Below are 24,137 nucleotides of genomic sequence, written 5' to 3'. Positions count from 1 at the left end.
CCGCTTCATGGTTATTTACAGCGAGGATATTTTCTCAGGCCCCCTCTCACTCGAGAGTTTCAGCAGCCTTTATTTCTAACCAGTTGAGCGTCCAATAAGACAGCAGATATCTTGCAAGAGAGACCACATGAAATGCAAAATAATACACATGTGCTGGCCGTTGACTTATTTCGGGATCTCATGCACAGTGGCATCCGCTGCGGCAAGGAATGCCGTGCACTCCATTTGCAGCTTTCTCACGTGCGGCACATTGTAAAACCGAGTTTGGCCTTCAACCAAAGCGCCTTGCTCTCAGTAGGTAGCAAGCTTATTGCACAGACCACCCATTGACCCACAAAAAAAAATGCATATCCAACCAGAATATCTGTTAACGTTCCTGGCTTATTCACGCAAAATGTTGAACCAAAATTTAGAAGTGTATTTTTTTGGTCCTTAGACTTGAAAACTGATCAGTTTTAATAACTCACATTCGTACTCATTTTAACATTGTCTCCAAATATATGCAGGTTCTGTGAAGAGGTAATGAAAAATAGGCAGTCCTAATTGCAACTGCTTTTCTCAAATTCCCAGAGATTTCTCATTCTTCTGGGTCGGTGATTCAAGCGAACACCACAGCTACGTATAAGCTAATCTGTCCGTGGTGGCTGCTTAAAAAAAGTGACATTACAAATGTGGTGGGCCAGTTTCTTTTCTCGGGGTTTTTGTTTATTTCACCCTGTGAAAGTGCACACTGAATGTGACCGAGCGGACAGTGGGGTTCACTTACTCGGATCTTTTAAGTAAACAGTGCAACCATGGTCATAGCGACAACGGAGGTTCAGGGCAACAACAGCGGCGGTGGGAGCCTCTGGGAAGCTCCCAAGAGCCTTCCCCGGGGCCTAATCCGCCCTCCTTTATTCACGCCAGCATGTGTGCTGACCCCCCACGAGAGATACTGCCCTTTGGCTCGGCAGAACTGGATCGACAACTTTCTGGATTCCGTTAGTTTTTTTGTTCAGTTTTTTTTGTAGGTACTTATATATATATTTTTGTTAATGTGTTTTTTTTTTGGTCCCGGACTTCTTGTATTTTTTTGAAGATATGCATTTATATTAATTGCATCGGGGGGTGGGTGGGGTGGGTGGGGGAATAATATAATTGGCAGGCCATTGTGAACATGTCTTCACGGCTACAGCGGGGGGGGGGGTGGCTTGGAGCAGAAAATATCAGTTGACAAAACTGCATGTTCGTAATTATAGCATACACACAGCTTCAAAACACACATCACCCATCTCCATGAATGGGAGTGTTTTGGAACGCTGTTTGCTGCCTTTGAAATAAATGAAATGTGGCCAGGAGTGTTCCATTTGCCCTTCCCCCCCAATGTCTGTGCATGCGTGTGGTTGTGTAGTTGTGCACTACGAACCCGGCAACCCGAGTTTCATTCCCGCTCACAGCCAATACCATTGACGATTATCTGAACTGGTCTTGGGCCTCCCCTAGGGCATGGTGTTGGCCACCCACCCCTTGATGTGCCGTGCCAGCCTTCAAAAGTATCTTAAGGCTATACAGGGGATCTTTGTCTTTGTTGGGAACAGTGGTACAGTAATGCCCCGATTTGCGTCTCCCCTTTTTATGCTATTTCGCAAATATGTCGTCACTTTATTAACACCACTTCTTGATTTGCGTTGCCTCAACCCAAATTTTGCATCGCTGACAGCTTCATCCATCTTTTCTCGTATCCGTCACCTCAGCCTTCCCCTCAGCCTTCACCTCCACCTACCCTGTGATTTACATCGCGTCGATAATTGTCGTCGCACCTTTCAGGATCGCATCTTCGCCGTAAACCGGGGTATTACTGTCTAGTGGTCAACGCAATTACATCGCGATGATGGTTATCTAGGCTTAAATTCTTGCTATGAAGTGCATCATTAGCAATTACGATCTGAATCTGGTCTGGGCCTCTTCTAGGTTCACTTGGCTTAAAATGAATACCTGGGGCGGTGCGGTTTACATCAGCATTTGGAGACACAAAAGTGGTTCGGTGTGCATAGTTTTGAACACGCCACTCCCTCATTTGCCACACTGGCCTTATTGGGTACTCCCTAGCAGCAGTTTCTCTGACTGGGCATGTAACAAATCAACCTCTACACCTGTGGTGATTTGATGAATTGTCATAATTCATGGTCACAAGTTACTTCAATAGTATTTTTTTATCTCCTACTGCCACTTGATTTTCTGCCACCTATTTTCTGGACTGTTCTGCCTTATTAATGGCATTTAGACTTAAGGTAATTAGCACATACTTAGCATGCAATTTTCATGCAATTTGCGTATTTTGTGGTCTTTATATGTACGATTCAATACACATATTGTGAGCGTACGAATCATTTTTAACCAATCAATCGTCACATTCCCAATGACAAGATATTTTACCGGTAACTGTGGGATGCTTGCTGTCTGGGTGTGGTGACGTGGCCCAGTGGTAGCACTTTCTTTGCTTGTCACAAAGGTTCATCGTTCAAATCCAGCAGCTGCCCTGGTTAACACTGCGGGGTACATTCACCAAAAAATACGTGCCTTCTGCTTCACAGCGGATGTCAAGACCCCGTGACGTCATTCGCAAAAGGAGGCAATCTTGTGCCCAATATGCCAAATTTGAAAATAAATTCCACAAAATACTCGATTGGAATGTATGTGGAAATCATCGGCTCACACTGCCAACATTGGCAGGACCCTAAAAAAAAAAGTCATGAGACTTGGTAAATTTGCTATATATAAAAAAAAAACTTCATAATAAATAATGACATTTTTTCGGTTAGGAATAGCAGTGGGGCAGAACACTGAAATTGGTCGAGGTATGACGGGCATAGTTCAGCCAGCTTTTGAACAGGGAGGAACCAATGGACTCGGTAGAATTATGAAAGTACATCAGACAGTAGAAGGAAGTTTCTTTGTTTAAGCAAGTTATGAATAAATGGAGAGAGTTGGGTCAGTACCAGCAGGAGGAAAGTCAACTGAAGTGGAAGAGGACTTTGTTTACTTGGGCAGTGATGGCCATAACACAGCGATGGCTGCGAGAAGGTGGTCAAAAACCGAATTCCTTTGAGCACGACAGGTGTTCTATCAGCTATGGGAAACCACTTTGGAAGAAAAAAAAAGTGTGAATAAAAATGGTATTTGAGGCATGTGTGATACCTGTTTTATTGTATGGATTGGAGAACTGGACTCTCTTAAGCAGCTTAAGATTACGTTTTTGGAATTTGAGCACAGGTGGATGCTTGGAATTTCATGGCAAGACAGAATAAGCAATGCAGAAGTCTGGAAGACAACATGCAGGTAGGTGTTGATAAGGCCAAAAGACTGCGCTGGGTAGGACATGTGTGATGGATAAGGAGGACTGGACTGAATGTAGAAAGCGCTTTTGCCATGATCCATGGTGACATTTTGGTCATATCTTTATTCACTACTCAGAGCTACACGACCCCCGTGGGATCAGGCGACATGCTGTGGAACCGTGGCAAGGACGACAGCGAGCGTCTCTTCCAGCGCTACCCGAGCGCTAAGAAGCAGTGGGGCAGCACGCCGGCCAAGGGCAAGCGCGGACGCAAGGCCGGCTCCTCGCCCAAGCCGTACGCGCCCAGCCCTGGCCGACAGGGCCCAAAGCCCCTCGGGGCCGAAGGGGACGGGCTGAGCGAGTCGCCTCCGTCTGCGGGGCAGCAGGGGGGCAGTTTCCGCGGCGGTGGTGGCGGAGGCGGTGGTGGCGATGGGAGTGATGAGCCACGGGCTCGGAGCGAAGCACAGGCCGATGAGGCGGCCATGGCAGCCGCAGTGGCTGCTGCGGCAGCGGCCGGAAGCCCCGGAGCGGTGGGGTCAGAGTTCGACCTTGGCTCAAGCAACGGCGGGGCCGCTGCGCTGCCCATGCCGCTGCCGACCAATATGGCAGCGTCGCTCGTGCACCTAAACCGGCTGGTGAATCGCATGCTGCCGCCGCTGTCGCCCTACAGCGCCGGCTCCTACGCAGCGGGGGGGCCCAGCACAGTCGGAGGCGTGGGCGCCGGCGTGGGGCCCGGAGTAGGGCCAGGTGTTGGTCCGGCCGGAGCCGGATTGTTTCTGCCGGGTGACGCGGGGCTTGGTGGACAAGGCTCGGCGCAGCAAGCGCTGTACGCGCACCAGCAGCCGCTCAACGGATTCGCCTACCAGGTGACGGTTCCCGCCCTTGTGCACCGTGCCAGAGCTGAACACTCGCGTGATTCTGGGCGTGTGGGATTGATCTGGTGCATATTTTTGCAAAAGTTTTTACCGTGGATGTGATCATGACGGGTTAATTGGACAGCATGGGATGGTGCATCGATTCACCAATTAAATATAAATTCTTACGCTCAGGATACATGCATCGTATCGTGCATGTTAACGCTTTACGATTTGTGATTTATGCAAATTATTTCAATGATATACTATGGTTATGTTTTGGCTAATGGAGCCAAAAAGACTATACAAATGGGACAGAAAAATGAACTGATGGTAAAGAGGAGACAAAATATAATTGATTCTTGGAACCAGATCTGGAGTCGGTTATAATTATAATTACAGCACCAATCATAATTACATTGTGATTGCAATTCATTATGAATGACACAATTTAAATTGACCGCACGTGTTCTTGAAACAAATGACAACTTCACATCGTGAACCGCTGCACGGACGACATCACTGTATTAGCCATGAGGCCTCCCAAATCTATGTCGTGATTATCACGACAATGACAAGGCCTCCCAAATAATTGCCATGATTTTGGCGGAGGCCTCGCTGTTAATATAGTCCATGGGACCAGACCGCATTTTTTCTGTTCGTCATTATCACATGAAGTGGCTAAATAGAGCTTTGGTGTTTGGTAGAAGTAAGTAAAAATATAATATCATATTTGTAATGTATTCAAGGCAATAATATAAAAAGGTTACCTCACACCATCACTTTTATTTGATTGGCTGATATTTATAATTTGTCCAAATTTCTCCAAATTTCTGTGCTGGTCCATTGGTTTATAGAGTAACGCAAATGAACAGAGTGCTTCGGCAGTGATGCACGAGCGTAAATACGATTAAACCATTTACATTTAAGACAGAATAATATAATGGCCTCATATATCGGACTATTGTCTCTATGCTCTGAAGAAGGACCATTACCTAAAACTTGACTTAAATCTTTCGCGACTGCAGGAATTCATATTCAATGATCGAAACGTCGTAGTTTTTGTTATTTTATTTGAACCTATCTACGTGACTTTACCGAAAGACCCAAAGAATATTACCTAAAACATCAACCTATTATAATCTTTTTCTGTTATGAGGCAGTGTTAATTATGAGAATGCTGTTTGTGTTTTGGGGTTTTTATTTTATATGGAGAGTGCATTCTCCCATGGGAAATTAACAAAGCCTCACCAGGTGATTTAATTCCTTTGGAACTGGAATGTTGCAGACACTTGCGGTTCAAGAAATTGCTTAAACATGTGGTGACTATCTCCTTGATTAGGGATTAAGGTCATGTGCTCCTCCACTTAAACACTGTCGTTCTTGATTCAAGCCTCTGCATGGGAAGCTCTGGCAACCAACCCCAAAAAACTCATAACAATTAAAATTAACAAAAGAATTAGTAATTCCCAGACTATTACAATGCATGATTAAAGCCCCACCACAATTGTAAAAAAAAAATGGAATACATTTCTTTTGAACATTTTAAATCAATATACAGCTAACAAAGTGAAACTAAAATAGTATAAAAATTGGAAAGAAGAAAAAAATTCTCGGAAATGTCAGTGAATTATTGATTTCCTTGCCTGCAGGGCCTGTACGGGTACGGAAGCCCCCTTTACCAGGGCAGCCACAAGGAGATGGTCCCTCAGCCCTCTGTCGACTCCCCTCTTTGCTTCAGCAACGAAGTGGTGAGTAATTGGCTGTTCAGCATTGAGCATGCGTGCATCTTTGTGTGTGTGTGTGTCTGTTGCATGGAGCAGTGGGGTAGTTGTAAGTGCATGATGAACATGCCAATCTGAATTTGTTTCCTGGCATTAGGAAATATACATTAGTGGCGAGCGAAATGTGAACTGGTCCTGGATTCTCCCTTAAAGGATACCGGGTGGGGTGTGTAAGCATCAGAGCTAAAAAGACAAAGGTAGCGCAATGCTGGTGCTGTTCGCACAAGCCCCTCGTGGGCAGTGGCATATTTAATAGCTCTTTGCTAGCAGCACTTGCTCCAACAGTGTATGTAGGCTACGTGGGTGATCGATATCATTGTAATGGTTCATGGTAACCCGGGTATGAATCCTGACCATTTGCAACATTAGTGACATAAGGAATTTGAACCCGTCCTGGGTTTATCCTTCGCCAACTCATTGTTGTTAAATGGGCATCTGGCTGGATCTGGTGCAGGTCATGCTTATCACCTCATGTGGTATGCTGCCCTTTAGAAGATACTCGGATAAACAGCACTTTGCTCAACAGTCTATACAGATATAAGTAGGATCTTTGTGTGTCTACTACAAGATTTAAAGAAGAATATCTCACCAGTTTTGGATTTGTGATTTTATTGGGATGAGTGGTCCAGCATTAGAAGTGGATCAACTGTGATGTACGTTCAAATTTGTCGGAATGTCACACACTCTTTAACGTAACTTTGTTTTTAAATTCAATTCATGATCTAAGTCACACCTGTGAGTGGTATGCAACGGTAATTAAACAAAACACAAAAGGAGCCGCTGGCTCCACAGATTGAGAGGAGCTTTGGTTACGTCTTCGTCTCGTGATCAGAGCAGCTGGAACATGCCCCAGAAGATTGGGCGGTGAGGTGGCCTATTGGTAGCGCGTTCGTCGCTTGTTGCAAAGGTTCATGGTTAGAATCCAGTGGGCCACCCCTTATTATTACTGCGGGGTGTATTAGCCATAATGATATTAATTGTGGTGAATCGCTGTGATGATTGGAGTTTGAAAAAACCCTTGGTCTATAGAAACTCGCTTTCATCGCGCTGGCCGATGCACAAAGACACAGGCAAACGCAGGGCGTGTTTTAAGTCACGGAGGATTTTTTTTGTGTTTTAAATACGTTGCTGTGTATTTACGGATGATGCGCGTCAGTGCGTTGGCGGGTGCAGTCGCGGGGGGCTGCGTGGGGTCGTGTGCCATTAACAGGGTGGTGGCAGGGGTTTTTTTTGTTGTTGTTGAAATATTTAAAGTAGAAGGGTCTTCCAAGCAGCCAAACCCGTTGCGTAATGTGCTGCCCCAAGTCAGGCCGGTGCCTGCTCCTGTGATTGAGGTCACTGGTGGCGAACCACCTTCACATCACGCCCGTTTAACGAAGCCTGGATTCAATTCGTACCGACTGCATAGATCACGGTTTTTCTCACTGGCTTTGTCCAGAGCTTTGTGTTTTTTGTCCTGTTGTGGGGAGGGGAAAAAAATTGGGGGAAAAAGGTCACATCGTGCCTATCGTCGTAACGAACGCGTTGGGCTCACGTGATGCTTCATCTGCACGCACACACACACCACAGAAATGATGTAATAATGCAGAAGTGGACGAGGCAGCACATTGTGTGCTATTTAACACATTGGAGTTGAACGATCAATGTATTGGGATCCCGGCTGCATTGCACGTCCTTTCGAGCAGGACTAATCCATGTCTGTCAATCGCCACGCGGAGCCGTGCTGCGGCAAGGCAGGGGGGACTGCACACCACAACGGCCCTCCGCCGCTCCCTTCCCGACGCCATGACATGCGGGAAAATTATCTGGCCTGCGCACACGTGATGCCGAGATGCTGCGATGAATGTAAAAATTGTGTAAAAAAAATATCCGTTCGTGGTTGAACCGATTGAAGTGGGCCGCGGGTGTGACGTGGCGCTCGTGTGGTCCACATGGGCAGAGTGGCCGCTTGAGCCTTCTGTGTGGATCACGACTGAAACTGCGGGGAGCGTCACTGGGCTTCTGTTAATTGTGAGAAATAACTTTGCATCAAAAATGTTGCTTGGATTACATGAGCAAAATTTAATCGTTTCCACTTTCATGGCCAATACTTGCACTGTGCGACATGTACATTTTTATTTGTCCTTTAAAATTTTACAAGAAACGGTATTTATTGAGCAAGAAAAATGAATTGGAAACTCAGAAATCGTAATTGTGAGTGCCGGCAGTTGACTGCACACTAAAAAATATTGTATAATTGTATTGAATTTAATTTACAGTTTCGCTTATCTCAGTGTAATGCCTTTGGGATAGCTAAACTAGCAGTCGTCATGTCATGGAGCACACTAAACACGGGGCATGTATGAGTGCATCTCGCATTCCATGCGGGAGGCTTTTTGAATCAACTCTTAAATGGTGTTCCAGTGGGATACCCAGCCAATAATCACTCTGGGTTCTATAAAATTAGTACCTATTTGTGCTCATTGTACAGCCTGGTCTCCACCATCGTAACGTGTGATTTCCATCACTATGCAAGGACCACAAACATATGCAAATAAGCAACTGCAATCCTTATTTATTACTAGGTGAGAGCCCATTGAAACTGCAAATCTGTTTTCCAAAGGAGACCTGGGTTACATTAAGCATATAGATTCAAATATTGTTTCAGTCCATTGGATCCCCCGATAAATATTATCCAGCAACATTTGTTTAAGGATACAAACTCCTAACTGGTTTCAACCTCGTGGATCTTATCAGCAGTGTCAGGCTTTTTAAACAAATGCGGTTGGTTACCTGACGTTATTTGCAAAAGCACTCCACACAAACAATCCGACGCAGCAGCAACATCCTATTGCAATGAGGGATGAGCTCTGCCCAATGCTCGTGTACGCAGAGGAGCACGTCAATGGCTCCTGCCTGAGCATTGCTTCTCGCTGTCTTCCACCTGGCTGTGCTCTCTGCTGGTGGCATGGCACAGCTGAAGCACTACCAGGCGGGCGGGCGCGAGGACGACGTGGCGCGGTTCGCCGGCGTGCCCTGCCAGGGCCGCGAGTGGCTCCACACGCCGGAGCTGGGACCTGAGCGTGACCTGCAGGCACAGATCGGAAAGGCAAGGACTACCATCGCAATCTCCGATCCGGTCGCTCGTCCTCTCCCTCTCTCCCTTACGAACACGCACACCTTCCCTCGCGTATCTCTACCCCCTCCCTCCCTCCCCTCCCTCCCTTCCCTCCACATCTCTCAGCTGCACGCAAACCCTTGGGATGGTTCAATTCAATCACGGGCTGACATGGTCTTTAAGTTTACACTGTTGCCACTTGGCTGCATTGCACTGCGAGGTAGATTGTTTCTGTAATGCTGTGTGTGTGTATATATTTTTGGTCAGGTTATTTTGCTCGTTATCGCTGCCAGTGTGAACCTCCGAAAGCTGCGATCTGGTTAATTTTCATGCCATCTGCAAGCGATTGCATACGTGTGCGGCGGCCCCTTTGTCAATCAGCCTCTGGGCAAGGGCCACGCTGCACCGTGCGGCCCGTGGGGGGTTATTTGACCACCCTTTGCCACGCTGGTGTCAGTGCGCTTTGATGAAGGCGGGCGGCATAGATGTCGGAGTGTGGTGCAGTACAGCGATTGATTTTGCTGCTCAGCCCTGTGTTGACATCGTAGCCCCCCCCCGCCCCAGGCAATTGGGACGGTTTTAATTTCCGGCTTGTACAAACCGGCACCTGGGACGGCGAGGTCATTGTGTGCAGGCGGGTAAGCTCTTACCTATTGTTGCGGCCACTCGGCCTGAAAGCATGAATTAATGATTTGTAGGGAGGGGGGGGACAGTATAGTCTTGCATTGTATTCAGTCATTCCATCGATTATTTAACATTTTGGTTCAAACGAGCTGCTGCAGTTAGTCGGGAATAATGTAGAATGTATTTTAATACAGGATGTGTGTGTAATGTTTGTATTTTTCTAATCGGTAAGGCATTCCTGGTTTTCTGTTCAGGAGCTAAATGGCACGAGACTGCTTCATTAGAATGTTTGTGTAGTTTTGCTATTCCTCATTTTTATAGTGCAGGCTATCGTGGTTTACTATGTGGTCCATAGCTGGTAATTGCACCGATAGAAAAAATGTAGGCACTTTTCCAGATTGACAAAGCATTAGAAAATATTAAGGGTTGTAGTAAAGTTTGCTTGGGCAGAACACGTCATTCGGAGGCGATTGCCGGTGGTCGAGACTAAAGATGGAGTGTCGGGCAAAGGAAGAAACCCTCACCTGAGGGAAATCCACCACAGAGATGCAGAAATGGCATGAGCTCATGTGCAGGAACTAGATGGATTGTTGCATCGTAGGACCTGGAGGGATGGGAACACCTCGGGGAGGCCTCAGTCTATCGGTGGATTGATTATAGCTGATGGTGATGTGTGTCTGTGTGGGTTCACTACATACCTAATATGCCCGCTCCCCCCCCCCAACCTAATCAGGATTAAATGAGCTGTCACGATTCACATTCACAGTTTGACCAAAGAATACACATGTTTGAACTCACGGGGGTAGGTCAGATGGGCCCATGACATACAGCATTAAGGAATCGGAAAACACACAATTTTACGCAATTCATTGCACGTAATGTGAAGCTTAAAATAGTAACCCATGAAATGATGTGTCAATCCTCCGTTGAATGACAGTAATTGTCCAATGGAAATATTCTAACCCTGCAGTAGGAATGTGAAATTGCCACGACTGGCTCATTGCCAAGGATGAACCAGGCGAATTGCCTGTTAGTGAATTTATTGATTCCATGCAGCAGCTGTGTGAATTTCTCACTCCAGATTTCTTGATATTGACTTTTTGCTAATAGAAAGTGCAGCGGGTAGGGCTTGTGCTGTTTGCCAAATGTGCGTACGTATGCTGAACCTCTTTGGCACCATACTGTGCTAATCAGAGGTTACGGGGTAAGTACAAAAACTAAACACAAAAAACTGTTCATCTTGGTTCTTTCGGTAAAGTCACGTAGAAGGGAAGTAATAAAATAATAAAAATAAAACATAAAATAATTCTCACGACGTTTTGGCCACAACGCAAGCAGCCGTCACCTGAGGACGGCTGCTTGCGTTGTGGCCGAAACGTCGTGAGAATTATTTTATTATGTTTTATTTTTATTATTTTATTACTTCCCTTCTATGTGACTTTACCGAAAGAACCAAGAAGATGAATCCCTGCAGTCACGAAAGCTTTAAATCGAAACAAAAAACTGTTCTAAAGAAATGAGTTTTCAATCTTGATTTCAAAGTGCATAGCTTCAGTGGCTTCCTAATATCTGAAGGAAGAGCATTCCAGATGGCTACAGAAGCGCATATGAAAGCGCGCGATGCAGTGAACGTTTTTTGTTCGATGGCTAGCCAAAAGCCGCTGCGAGGATGACTGGAGTTCGCATGATGGTTTATGCTCCTTGACGAGATCAACAAGGTGTTGTGGTTCATTTTTGGCAAGCGCTTTGTGTGTAATGAGTGCGATCTTATGTATTTGTCTGGAAACCGGAAGCCAATGCAGCTTGACGAGCACTGGACGGAGATGGTCAGATCTTGCAGTACCCATCACGACATGTGCCAAAGAGTTTTGTACACACTGCAGCTCGGTAATGTTTTTCCCAGACATCCCGTAGAGTAGTCAGTTGCAATAATTGAGCCTCGTCGATACTATGCTACACGGCACCATGTTGGCTAAATCGCCGACAATCCTGTGCTCTACCACCCATGGCAGATTTGTGCCAGGATGGTGCCATCATGTATGTAACGAAAAATAAACTTGACTTGCAGATGAAGGACGTGCAGCCCACAGTGATGCCACTTTCCCAGGATCAGCAGCTGCCATACTACATGCCACAGGTGAGGAGGCACCTTCCTGGGCTTCGTCTGTGGATTTTTTAATTCAAGGCATGGAAGAGGCTCCTTGGTACAGAGTATGCAATGTAATTCTATGCCTGATGACTCTGGTAAGGAAATAGCTTTTTGGCGTGGGATTGGAGGGTTGTAGGTGGCGAGATATCATTATACACTAATTCATATCCGCAAGCAGCATTTTCAATATATGCATCAACTAAAATCTGTCTGTTTAATGAGCTGGAGGACCTAACATGGGTTTTTTCAACATTACTTGAGTTTCGTTGCACTCTACTATGTGCTGGTTAAAAATGGTGCTGCACATTTCCCATTTTGCCATAATTGGTAAAATGTTTGACAGCCTTGATAATCGAAATATCTAGTTCTGGTTTTTGCGCATAAAATTTATTCTTTTTCATTGTTACGATTTCGGTGAGAATAGAAAAATATAAAGCCGATTGAAACATTGGCGCAAACTCATCAGTGAACATTAAACAAATCGGCAAAACTCAAAGGTAACACACGTTAACAAACTGACAACAGTTAACCCTTTTTAACATGTTGCAAACGATGTTTTTGTTTTCTTGTGACGCTGCTGCAGTGATTAAAGTCTATACCAGTGGCTTATGAGAGCCACACTTGGTTCCCGATCAGCTCAATCGCGGCTCGATAGAAATGCGGCTCTTTTGTAAACAAATAAGCAGACAACATCTCTCCTTCGCATAACTGTTCCTTTTATACTTCCCATCAACCACAATGACTTCTGGGAGTGCATCATTTTTGGCGGCATTGGTTCAATGCAAGCAAACTCTGGACTGGTTTTTGACATGCAGTGTCTTGTCAGCAGTCAGGCTTGCTTCAACCAATGCTGGTGAACGGCCAGATGTTTATAGACAAGGACTCTGTTATGTTCTTTGAAACCCGAGAAATCTGCAGAAGCAGGGGCAGTCTTGAGGCACTCGTCCCTGGTAGCAGAGTGAAACATGAGTACTCCTGGGGCGCTCCTGCAGATTTCTAGATTCAAAACTCCACATCCAACGAGCACAAGTGAACCGGCCATGGGCCCCACCCCCATCCTCCTAATGCCCCCCACTACCACTCTCTGCTACGGAGTAATTTAGCCCTCCGCTTGTGAAATGGTGGTGCTGCTGCCTATGGTCTCTAAACGAATTCACGGAGTGAAAATGCCACCCACAAACTATCCCCACTGTCCACCACCAGCACTCTGGTGTTGATGTTCTTTACAAAATGGTAGAAAACCCATTTTTTTCAAATTCCGTAAAAAAAACTATTTCAAGTGCTGCAATGCACGTGAATACGGGACGGTCCTTAATAAATGACGTCACGAAGCAGTCCTTCAAGAGCCTCGTGCGGCTCCAGAGCTGCAGGTTTGCCGACCACTGTTCTACACTGAGGATTATTCTGAAGATATTGATTTGCCATGCTCATTTCTGTAATACTTTCAAAGGTAAATTGTAAAGGAGCATCCTTGAATTTTTTGTTTGTGCCGCTTGAAGGGCCTCCACTAGAGGGAGGGAACTCTAGAGAGCCCCTCTCGAGGATATATTTGGCCTACTCTTCCACACTGGCGAGATGTTTTGGAAGAGTTGGGAGTACCCACACCTTACCCCACCAGACACGGGGTTTTTTCTCAGCCACATGAATCAAAACTCGAGCCAAAGATGGTGCGTGCATTTAAATTGCCAGTGTAGTTTATTTTTTTTGCTCAGGGTGCAACAATAGCAGCCAAGTTTGTATAATAACCGCGTAAAATACTACCAAAAATCCTTTGTTTATAGACGTTTTTTGTTAAATGTGCGTGCAGTTTTTTTCTAAGACATGTGTTTGTATTTTTTTCCTTCCCTCTCCTCTCTGCCCAAAGGGTAAAGTTCAAGGGTCGGAGGTGAAGACGGGATGGCTGGAGAATGACCTCGTGTCTCCCAGCATGTTTGGGTTCTAAGCGAGCCGTGACGTTGCGCTAGAATAATAGAATTAAAAACCTCTGCATGAAATGCTCCAAAGTTAAGAAGTAAAAACGTAATCAAGAAAAATGTGTACAGGAGGTAAAACAAATACCAATAAAAAAAATTACCCAGACCGATCATTGGCATGGCTGTTAAAGGTCGTGCTTTTTAAGAAAAATGTTAGTACTTTCATTTGTTTTTGTACAATTCTTTTTTGAGATGTGACATTTTTTGTTTACGTCTCTTACCACACTACCTGAAAGTATTATTTGTAAGCGTGGTTTTTTACATTACAGTTATGTGCAGAGTCACCGATTCGTTGGCGCAGTGAGAAAACTCTTCATGGGTATAACGATGACGACGACCACGACGGGAGCTTTGCGTTTAAAGTAAACATTGGGGTCACGAGTCAGTGCCGTGCGCCGGATCATGCGAGCGCGGCTGCACTTTCCTCGCAACCTCGCCCACCTCATTTCTAGACGATGAAGCCATTTTTTTTAGCAACTCACGAAACAAGTACATGCCGCCCGTGAAACCTTCCCTCCCCTCTCTCCGTTCCAGTGGATGGTTGTTGGGCTCATGTGTGTGTTTTTTTAAGTTATGTTAGATATTTGTTTTGTCCTTTTTAAAAAAAAAGCTTAGGAACCACTTCCATTAGACACTCGCCCTAAGCCCTGACAGCTCTCGCGTTGTTCTCATCTAACGCGCGGTAACTGTTTTTAAAAGCGTTTGTGTAGCTGTGTTGGGTGTACGCTTTATTTTTTAACAAAATAATGATTTTTCTGTCCGTGTAAGTTAAGCCTGTATAGTAGATGGTTCCGCGGTTAGTAAAAAAAAATTAGATTAAAAAAAAATTAAAAATTAAGCGATACAAATTGTTTTCTTGTGTATCCGTGCTGGCAGCCTATTTTTGTATCGTGAAATAGCCGAGGTCTTTGAGTTTGGTGCACGTGTGTGTTTTGACTTTGTATCCAATAATATTGTACGTGCACAGGGTCGCCTGTATTTCAGCCTTGCAAGGTATGTTCAACATGCCAACGTGTACATGAAAATGCGAAACCACATTCAAATAAAATCTGTGTTAAGGGCCAATTCCATAAACGGAGAAACATGACTGTGTGTGCGTGTGTTTGGTTTTGGGCCTCCCTTAGGTAGACTCAGCCTTAAATGAGTGTCTCGTGTGCTGCAGTGTGTAAACATTGGCACTTGGGGATACAAAGATGGGCGGATCATAGCGCTGACCACCACCACCCCCTCGTGCGCTGCGCCGGCCTTCATATACATATGTGCCTGTTTGGTTTGCCAAAGGATGGCTCTGATTGCATAACAAATTGCTAAGGATGAAACATTACGATATTAAAAGTGATTATCATTATAAACATTGTAGCATAAATGTCCACGTAGCCCTTGGTGATTTACATACTCTCAGAGGTCTTTATGGGCAGTGTAAAAAAAGAATATTAATTGATTATGCCTGCTTGAGTTTTGAAGGGACGTGAAATGGATTTGGGGTCATTCGGGAACCAATCCCGATGGTGTTTTTACAAGCTTTGCACGCTACAAATAGGCCAAAAGCTCATTATAAAAGATAAAATCTGAAATAATCCACTCGTCACAAAGCACGATTATAAAAATACACCTTGCACGCGAGCACGCAGACGTAGCCCTTTTTCAACGATTTGCTCCTTGCTTTTTTTTGCACGGTATTTTCTGTTTCCCCCCCCCCCCTTTTTTTTGTAAAGCTGCACAGTTCCATGTGATCAGACGGGACGGGCGGGCGGGCGGGGTTAACAATCGCAAATCGCAATTAAGTGTCCTCCACGCTGAGTTCTGGCGCAGCAGGTGAGATGAGTCCAGAGCGTCGCCCCACTCCTGCGCTCAAGCTTGTTGCTGCTGCTGCTGCTCTTGGGGTTCTTTCCCCCCGATCTCGCTCACAGTCATATTCTGATGTGAAAAGTGCTGCAAAGGAAGCGATACATCCTCACGTAAGTGACCACGAAGCTCAACTCCAAACAACAAGCATGCGCACGTGGTACCGTACGCACCTTTGTAAAAAATAAAAAATGAAAGCTATAAGTGCAGCCCTGCGATTGCTCTTGTCAGTGATGTTGGAAGGGCCTCCACTGGAGCGAGCTGTCGAGAGCCCCTCTAGAGTCTAGAGGGTGCCTTGGCCGACTCTTTTATGCTGGGCAGTCATCCTGGAAGAGGTACCTGTGCTTTAGCTCCCCACGTGCTTGCCGGCCGATTAACAGTGGGTGGGACAGAGGCAGGGGAGGTTTAAGAAACTTGATATATTGTTCAATGGCCACGCCGGGAGATCGAACCCGGTGACTTTTCGATTGGAAGTCCAGTGAGTTAACCATTACATCGTGGCATCGTCTACCTTTGTCGTGCGTCATTTAATACAACCTTTTTAATGTAAACGTAAACAATATAGTCCAGAAAAATCTACGACTGTCTGGTTGATAAATATAAATCTAGCATTTTTGATACCAACGAAGGTCTGCAGGATGTTGCACAGGATTTTTAAAAAATGTTATTTCAATAACCTTTCATCCTCGGGCCCCTGCAGGGGACACGCCAATTTAAAAACCACCTTAAAATATTTGCAGCAAGTGGACACATATGTCTTGGGATGCCATTCGTTACAAATGGAAATTTTCTTTCCCTCGATAAACCATCCATCGTTACAGCTATGAAACACGTTCAACCATGTCGCCCTATCTTTTGCTACATCTTGACAGCAGACTGCCTACAGAATTAATACCATCATCACCTGCATAGTCCCGATTGCTATCTTCCGATGGCCTTTCGTAAATTACCGTATTTAGGGTAAGATTACCGGTGTAGAACTGCTGACGGATGGGCGACACTGGCTTACAAACGTTCCCCCATATATTAACCACAATGCAGTGGTTGATATGTTGACAATCGCGATTCTAATCCAAGAACAAATAATACGATTTTCAAGGACCTGGAGTGTACCAGCAATCATACTCGGATAATCCCACCTTTAATATCAATTACTTTGTTCTTCCATTGGTGGTAAACAATTAATATTACAATAACACTTCAGTGTCGTGCAGCTTCGCAGAGTAATGTGTTTAGCCTTTTATCAATTCCGTTAGGAATGGTCTCCCCATGCTTTTCAGTCATGGGGGTTGTCTATCCATACTTTGCTACACTGGGAAGTGCGGATTGGTGCAGAGGAATCACAGAACCGGTTCAAATATCACTCGATATATGAATCGAACAGGACCGCTACATCAAAGCGGTGAACAAAACTGTAAATTTCAATGTATAAATGGCAGTAATACGAACAGAGATGCAACGGCATTAACTACCATATAACCTGAAGGGTTTATCATCGTGCAACAATCCTGCGTTTTAGCCATTATAAAGCCGTTTAAAACGAAAATAATAATAATCCTGAAGGCCCGGGCTAAAGCCTCTAATGCCCCGGTGTAAATCCGCAAAGGTGTCCGCACACACCGCACGCGCGTGCGGTGTGACGACCGCCGAGATGCTGGGTTCCATAATCCGCGCGAGCAACCTGAGGAACTCGGGCGCCCGTGAGATCATGTTCTCGAAGTCGGCGTACGACAGCTTGTTGTCACAGTCGAGGTCGGCCTCCTCCACCACCTTGTCGCAGACGAGCGTCACCTCCTCCTCCGCCAACTCGTCGCGCGTCAGCTTGTTCAGCGTCACCACCAGGTCCTCCTTGCAGATGAAGCCGTCTGCGTTGAAGTCTGCTTTGGGGAGAAGGAGGCGCTGTCAAGGGGCACACGTCCCATCGTGCGCCCGATTCGCTCGGGCAGCTTGGTGGGGGGGGGGGGTGTGACCGTTGCGTGCGTAACGTCTCGCAGGACGGACTACTCTTGAAACTTCGAATATGAAAAAGCCCCAACCTGCCCAGCGACTGTCGCTCACGTAATCACGCTGTGCTCTGTCCAATTTACCGGAGTTAATATACCTGGCCGCGGCGAAAACATCAGCGGCGAGCGACGTCCGAACCAGTCTTAGGGGCCCCTCTCCCCTTCAACCCACAATGACCAGCATTGTGAAGTATGGTCAAACAACCCCCGTGACTCGCATGGCATGGGGATGCCTTTATGCAGTTGTGGCTTGATAAAGGGCTGTTTAATTTTTAGTTTCAACATGAACCCGTATCTATGCATTAGCTATAGATTGTAACCGGCACTCACAGCCCAATGTCCTCTATGAACTCGGTGGCATTGCCTTGCATGGGAGATATGGTTGTTAAGCCATTAGCACGGTACTAATCCAGGGGTCCTGTTACAAATATAAACAATTATGGGTTATCTTAAAACTATTAATTAACTTTATAATCAGGCATGTATGTATGTTGAACTTCTTTCGCACCGTACGTAGCCAACCGTGCTAATCGTAGGTGGGGGTAAGCACCCGCCAAGAACACACGAGATCTGAGTTAAAATAAACACGTTTAAAAATAAAATAAAGAAGATAATTTGAATTAAAACACACATAATACCGACACATTTAGAAAACGTAAACACTGATTAAGAATGCAGCGATCGTACGGATTGGAAATCGGTGTTGTTGAGAGACGTCGGCAAATCTTTGAGCGTGACGAGGATAAATCTGCGGTCGTTAGGATCGCTGTGCGGAGGAGAGGGACGCGTCGCGAAGCTCCGAGCCTTCGGCCCGAGGCCATCGGCTCCGTGGCCGAGAATCGCGCGAACGCGCGGAGTCTCTTGAAATTCTCCGCGTGTCGCCAGCGAACGGTTAATATGGATAAATGTGATAATTGTGGCAGGAAAAAATCCCCGAATTAGAAATGCCCTGCGGAGAGCACTGTCTATCACGCGGCTCCGGCGCATATTTTATACGCAAAAAAAAATGCAATATTCATATAAAATAATTGTGTACGTATATTTTCCATCTATAAATCTTAGACGTCGCGACGTGTGTCCATCCATCATTCCTTCATCCATCGATAAAACACTGATGTCTTTCATAGTCTGTTGATTTACCTGTCTCTAGATTTCTGTTAAATCGTCTATCGATAACAATAATTTAGTCACGTATTATTTTGCTGTGTGCAATATTCCATGTAAGGTGCATGTATTCATTAACACGCCTTTATCGTCACACGTTGTATTTGGGGCCACACAAAAATAAAAATGACTGCTGTGATGTCTGGATTGAAATCCATTGTAATGATATTGCCATGATGTCACTGAAATGCTATAACGGCGGGTTTAACTGTAAATTTCAAGTATATATATACACACATTTCTTAATCATTAACGACAAGGCCCGAGAGCATTGTACATGCATTCTGGTGGTCACATGACATGCATGCAAGGCATACGGATGGGAGTGGTGCCTTCTCGCTATGTGTGAGCAGCACACCTCTGCCTGTTGTTATTTCTGGTAATGAAGCTTCAAACTGCTGCTATCCAATTCAGGTCACGCCCTCTAAAAAGAAAAAAAATCTCCCATTTTGGAAAAGGGAATATTTTAGTTGCTGATTTCTCGTGCAATTGCTTATCCTCGAACGATTTCGGGTTCTCTAGCAATGAGCAAAATGGCAAAGCATCTTTCAGTGAATTAACGGCATTATGATAACAGCAGGGGTGCCTGATTATCCCAGCCGTGGGACCGGCGTGAGACACGATAGGATCGTGGGGCTGGAATCAAACGCCCACCATAGATCTTGAAGGCGTAGTAGGCCTTCAGCTCGCGGGGCGCCATCTCACTGAACACGGAGAACATGTCGACAAAATCGTTGAAGCTCAAGTTCCCCGAGCCGTCCTCGCTGAACACCTCGACGATCCGCTGCTTGAACGGATTCTCCTGTTGGTCACACGCGAGAGAGAGAAGGCGGTTGGGTCAGTTTCACTTCTGTCCTCCCCATTCATTCTCTTCCCTACCATTAATCATCTCTCATCCATTCGTGTCCTGTCACCGAGTTAAACTATCTTTTCAATACAATTTTGCAAAGGCAGAGAGGCAAATTCTGAAGCAATATTGACCGTTGATATTTTTTTTATTTGGCAGAGTGTGATAATCTGGATTGTTTTTACATGCTAATGTAAATCGAATGGTAATGCATTTTAAAATATTGACCAAATCACCCAGAATGCACCCAACCTCACAAGATGTCGGAGGTTAAGTATGGATGAGCTCGGATAATGTTTGGATGAGTGACCACTATTCATGAATGGTGCTATAGTCTGCAGGGCTACGTGGTGGACAGCCAAGGGCAGTGCAACAACATATATAGTTGAACAGTAATTATCAGCTCCCATGTCTATGCTCCCCAACCTTTACAACCCACATTTACCAGTATGGTGAAGTCGGGTCAAATAACTCCCATGATCTGCCTAGCATAAGGAGGGCCTCATGAAGTCGTGGACTCCCAAATGGAAATTACACGTGCATATATTAATATATACAGTATTTCAATTTGGCAATAAAACCAACAGATTTTCTTTTGAGAACTATTTTTTTAAAAAATTATGCTTAAACTATCTTCTTGGTTCTTTCGGTAAAGTCACTTTACAGAAAGAACCAAGAAGATGAATCCCTGCAGTCACGAAAGCTTTAAATCGAAATATGCATAAACTAATTTGATATTTTGTTGTGCACACATTGGTGATTGAGCTAAGACCATCAGCTCGTTACACTTGGAAGCCTGCTTTACTGACTGGTGGTTGTAGCCCAGATTTTAACTCAGGATCTCAGCGGTGGCAACTTAATGCTGGAAGCCTCTTGCCTCGTAGTTTTCCTTCTTATTCCACATCTCACCGATATCGCGGCATCCCACGTTTTCAATTAACGTTCGCCGACAGAGTTTTCAATGGCACATTCGTTCACCCTGTGTTTCTCAGAAACGATAATGCTAGCCAGCTGCAGACCTGCCGTTGAAAGGAAAAAACACAGAGACTCTTCTAACCTTCACCGTAACCTTTCCACAGGGGTACCCACTGGGCTAAAGCGAGGGCAATCCATTACGAGTCACACTCGGGTCCGCCGGAGAAATGCGGGCGCTAAGTTCACGCCCTGCGATGCCCTCCCGTCGTCGCTGCCACCACCGTCCTTGTCAAAGCAACCGTCTCTCGACGTTTACACCGAAAATGCCGACGAGAGAAATTCTCGCAATGAAAACAAACGCCCTTGTTTACAGTCAAGCGAGAAGACAATTGGTTGTAACATTTGGAAAGAGTGCAAATGGGAATTTAGGTTAAAACTAATGCAAAGGAACGTACAATTTAATTACGTCCGTCGGTGAAATAAAAAAAAAGACCTCCATTCAGGCTGCGACGTGTGTACGATGTAAAGGCCATGGGTGAGCGTGGCACGGCGTGCCTGTGGAAATGACCTTGTCACTGAGTCTACGACCGCATTTGCGTTTCAATCCATCAGTCACACACGCCACTCCCCCCACGTGTGTGGATCGTTGCCACCAAATCAGCCTGAATGCATCTGATCTGAATGTGCCGAATATTCACTGATGCTAAGCATGGTTTAGCCTAGTTAGTACTAGTATGGGAGACTGCCTGGCAATGCTAGGTAGCGTAGCCGTGGCATGTAAGTCCGGTCAGGAAATACAGCAATGGATTGCTGAATCTGTCTCTGCGGACCTCTGAGTGTTACACCCTCATATGTTTGTTGGGTGTTCTTCCAAGTACCCTGTTTTTTCACCCTAAATAAAGCCAAATGCTCATTCATGGAATCAGCCAAATTTCCCCGTGCAGGCATCGTCAAGAAGAGTCTTGATGCTTTCTTGGGCAAAGACAGGGAATAATTAGAATATATTTAATTGCATTACTCACATTTAATTTAATGTATCTAAACTTAATGAAAGTAGGTTTTTTGCAATAAAATGTAGTAGTCACTTGGCTACATTTCCATTTTATGACCACTTAACAGCCCAATCATTAACAACACCTGGTATTCCCAGGCAGTTTCCCATCCAGTTGTGAACCAATCTCCCACCTGCTTAGCTTATGCCATGTATACATTCATCCGAATAAGAAACGTCGTTTGCATGTCAGTCACAGCACTTTTATCGTAGAGAGTCGAGTCAGGGCTCATTCTGACAAGAAGTAACCAAACATCTATGGCATTGATGATGAGCTACGCATGACCTTTGACATTTGTCCGAGGTAAACATTTTACCTAATTTTGCAATTATGCCACCACTAGAGGGCAGCGGTGACTGGGTGGTGGCGTGAGTGGACAGACACTAAGGAGGCCGAAGGTCACTCAAACAAAATGTGGATTTGGGTAGCCCCGATGTCAAATGTGACCAGATGGTGGAAGATTACGCCGGATAAAGCTTCAGGTCACTCATGCAATACAGTTTTATGAATGTTCGTAATTTCGAAAAATGCTCATCCTGCCCAGAGGACAGGCTGCTGCTCACGGTGAAAACAAACATCGCTGCCGCCGAAGATGTCCCCCGATTTGTTCCCACCAGCAAACACTTCTTCTTGGTTCTTTCGGTAAAGTCACGTGACAAGTTACGTGACAAGTCACGCGACTTTACCGAAAGAACCAAGAAGATGAATCCCTGCAGTCACGAAAGCTTTAAATCGAAATTCAGCAAACACTTGTTCCGATTTGAGGTTAACGTTATGGGCTAGGGTAACTTTGTTTACAATAAATAAGGGGAGGTACAAATATTCACGTTCCCCAAATAGTGGTTCCCGTGGGGAACAACAAATTATTGTTTCTCAAGGAACAAGTATTTCTGGGGAAACATCTATCCTCTGACCACCTGCTCGGGAATAGAGATACGCGGGGATGCGAAAAACAACAACAACAACAACAATAAAAACAACAACAACAACAAGACCCGGGTCGCGTTGGGGTCACAGTGCACGGCCGCCGTGCCGCTGATCACCTTGAGCTCGGGCATGTTGCATATGAGCTGCGGCGGGAGTTTGATGTCCGGCTCCTTGGTGTAGTCCATGGGCACCAGCTGAGGCGCCAGCTCGTGGTACCGGGCGTGCAGCCTGCGGCGAGACACACGGAGACGCGTGGGGATTGCGAACTCTCTCGTTACACAATGATCACTGCATCGAAGCTGGACCAGCATTGAAGTGAGAAAAAATGTTGCACGTAGAAGAAGATCTGTTGCAGGCAGTGATGAGAAGGAACTGGCACTATTTGGACATATATGTCGGATGGACAACAACAGGAACATTTAAAAGTGTGTTCTTCGGAAATATGTAAGGAACTGGAAAGAGAGGCATACCTAATAGAGAAGGCTTGACGACATAACAGATTGGTGCCAGAAACATTTGCACTACTTGAGCATATTGGCACAAGAAAGTGAAAAGTGGTATGGGCTATCTGTCCATGGATCGTGATGTTGATTCTCGTTTTTGTTAATTAGTTTTCCGAACGAAATCACTGTCACTTCTAGATTTGAAGCTTTCGTGACTGTAAAGTCACGTAGGTAGAAAATCTAATCGTAGCCTCCCAGTCCACAGCCCGCCCACACACTCACCATGCCTCCCTCCCTCTATCCCCCGCGACTATATAATTCTTCGTCACAGCCATCTCTTAGACACACTTAAGCGGTTGCACTTTCGCTACGTTGTCCCCAGCTGAAGAAGGGCGCTGGTGTTGCGCCCGAAACGTCGTGATTTTATTAAGTTGTTTTCATTTATTTTATTTTTTACCTACGTGACTTTACCGAAAAAAACAAAGAGTAGTACTCTCACTTGCCGTCTATGACGACGTGAAGATGATCACGTGCATTTGGTGGTCCAGAGCCAGTGGTGAAAATGTCCACGTCGCTATAGCAGAGACCAGTCCATCCGTAGGACAACGGCTGTGGACTTCCTACACTGTGGTTTAATTGCATGTGAGACCTGCAGCCCACGTGCTCAAGTAAATGCATTCATTGAGTTGATTTCACCACGCAGAACGATGTGCATTGTGTGTACAAAGCGATGCGCCTTATGCAAGCCATGAGCTAAAAAAAACCGCACGTGTGACCGTTTTATCGTTTCAACCGCCGACTCATGAAGATGAGAAAACAAGTAAACCCGTAAAAACTAAGTTTTTCACTAGAAATCCTTTATATGCGTGGCGGCTAGAGTTTTCTCGTCCTCTGGCTTGAGATGGCTGCCACCTATGGGTCAGATGATTGTCTGCCAGTATTAAACAATTGGTAATTAAATATTTAATTTGTTTTCCCTAAAAAATTTTGGGAATTTTTTTTCACGAACATTAATTGTCTCGCACAACGAGTCTGTGTGGAAAATGTCAGCTCGATTGGATCACGGGAAGTGGGTTAAAAAACGACCGAAAGATTTGCACGGTCGTAAGCAAGCAAGCAAGCATGCAAGCAAGCAAGCACGCAA

The 24,137-nt window shown here is 45.4% G+C and overlaps 2 protein-coding genes across 4 annotated transcripts in view; one reads left to right on the top strand and one right to left on the bottom strand.

Annotated features, from left to right (window-relative positions):
* Positions 1-14,884, top strand: part of LOC144721994 (uncharacterized) — a 19,652-nt gene extending 4,768 nt beyond the window's left edge. The window contains exons 3-8 of one of the 2 annotated variants that reach the window (XM_078600015.1): positions 3,253-3,318; positions 3,454-4,182; positions 5,823-5,921; positions 8,911-9,042; positions 11,744-11,812; positions 13,689-14,884. In XM_078600015.1, coding sequence (XP_078456141.1) covers positions 3,253-3,318; positions 3,454-4,182; positions 5,823-5,921; positions 8,911-9,042; positions 11,744-11,812; positions 13,689-13,766 — 1,173 coding nt within the window. In that variant the 3' untranslated portion in view covers positions 13,767-14,884. The remainder of the gene's footprint in view (positions 1-3,252; positions 3,319-3,453; positions 4,183-5,822; positions 5,922-8,910; positions 9,043-11,743; positions 11,813-13,688) is intronic. The other variant, XM_078600016.1, reaches the window with a different exon arrangement.
* CIB2 (calcium and integrin binding family member 2) overlaps positions 13,497-24,137 on the bottom strand; it is a 23,051-nt gene continuing 12,410 nt past the window's right edge. The window contains exons 4-7 of one of the 2 annotated variants that reach the window (XM_078600018.1): positions 22,667-22,778; positions 19,464-19,611; positions 17,324-17,519; positions 13,497-15,729 (exon numbers count right to left, since the gene is read on the bottom strand). In XM_078600018.1, the coding sequence (XP_078456144.1) occupies positions 15,708-15,729; positions 17,324-17,519; positions 19,464-19,611; positions 22,667-22,778 (478 nt within the window). In that variant the 3' untranslated portion in view covers positions 13,497-15,707. Of the gene's footprint in view, positions 17,520-19,463; positions 19,612-22,666; positions 22,779-24,137 lie in introns of both variants that reach the window. The other variant, XM_078600017.1, reaches the window with a different exon arrangement.

Source organism: Lampetra planeri, chromosome 13, assembly GCF_965212315.1.
Source record: "Lampetra planeri chromosome 13, kcLamPlan1.2.h2, whole genome shotgun sequence".
Lineage (NCBI taxonomy): Eukaryota > Metazoa > Chordata > Hyperoartia > Petromyzontiformes > Petromyzontidae > Lampetra > Lampetra planeri.
Note: the sequence above shows the minus strand (reverse complement) of the source record. Positions and strands in the feature narration are given on the sequence as shown.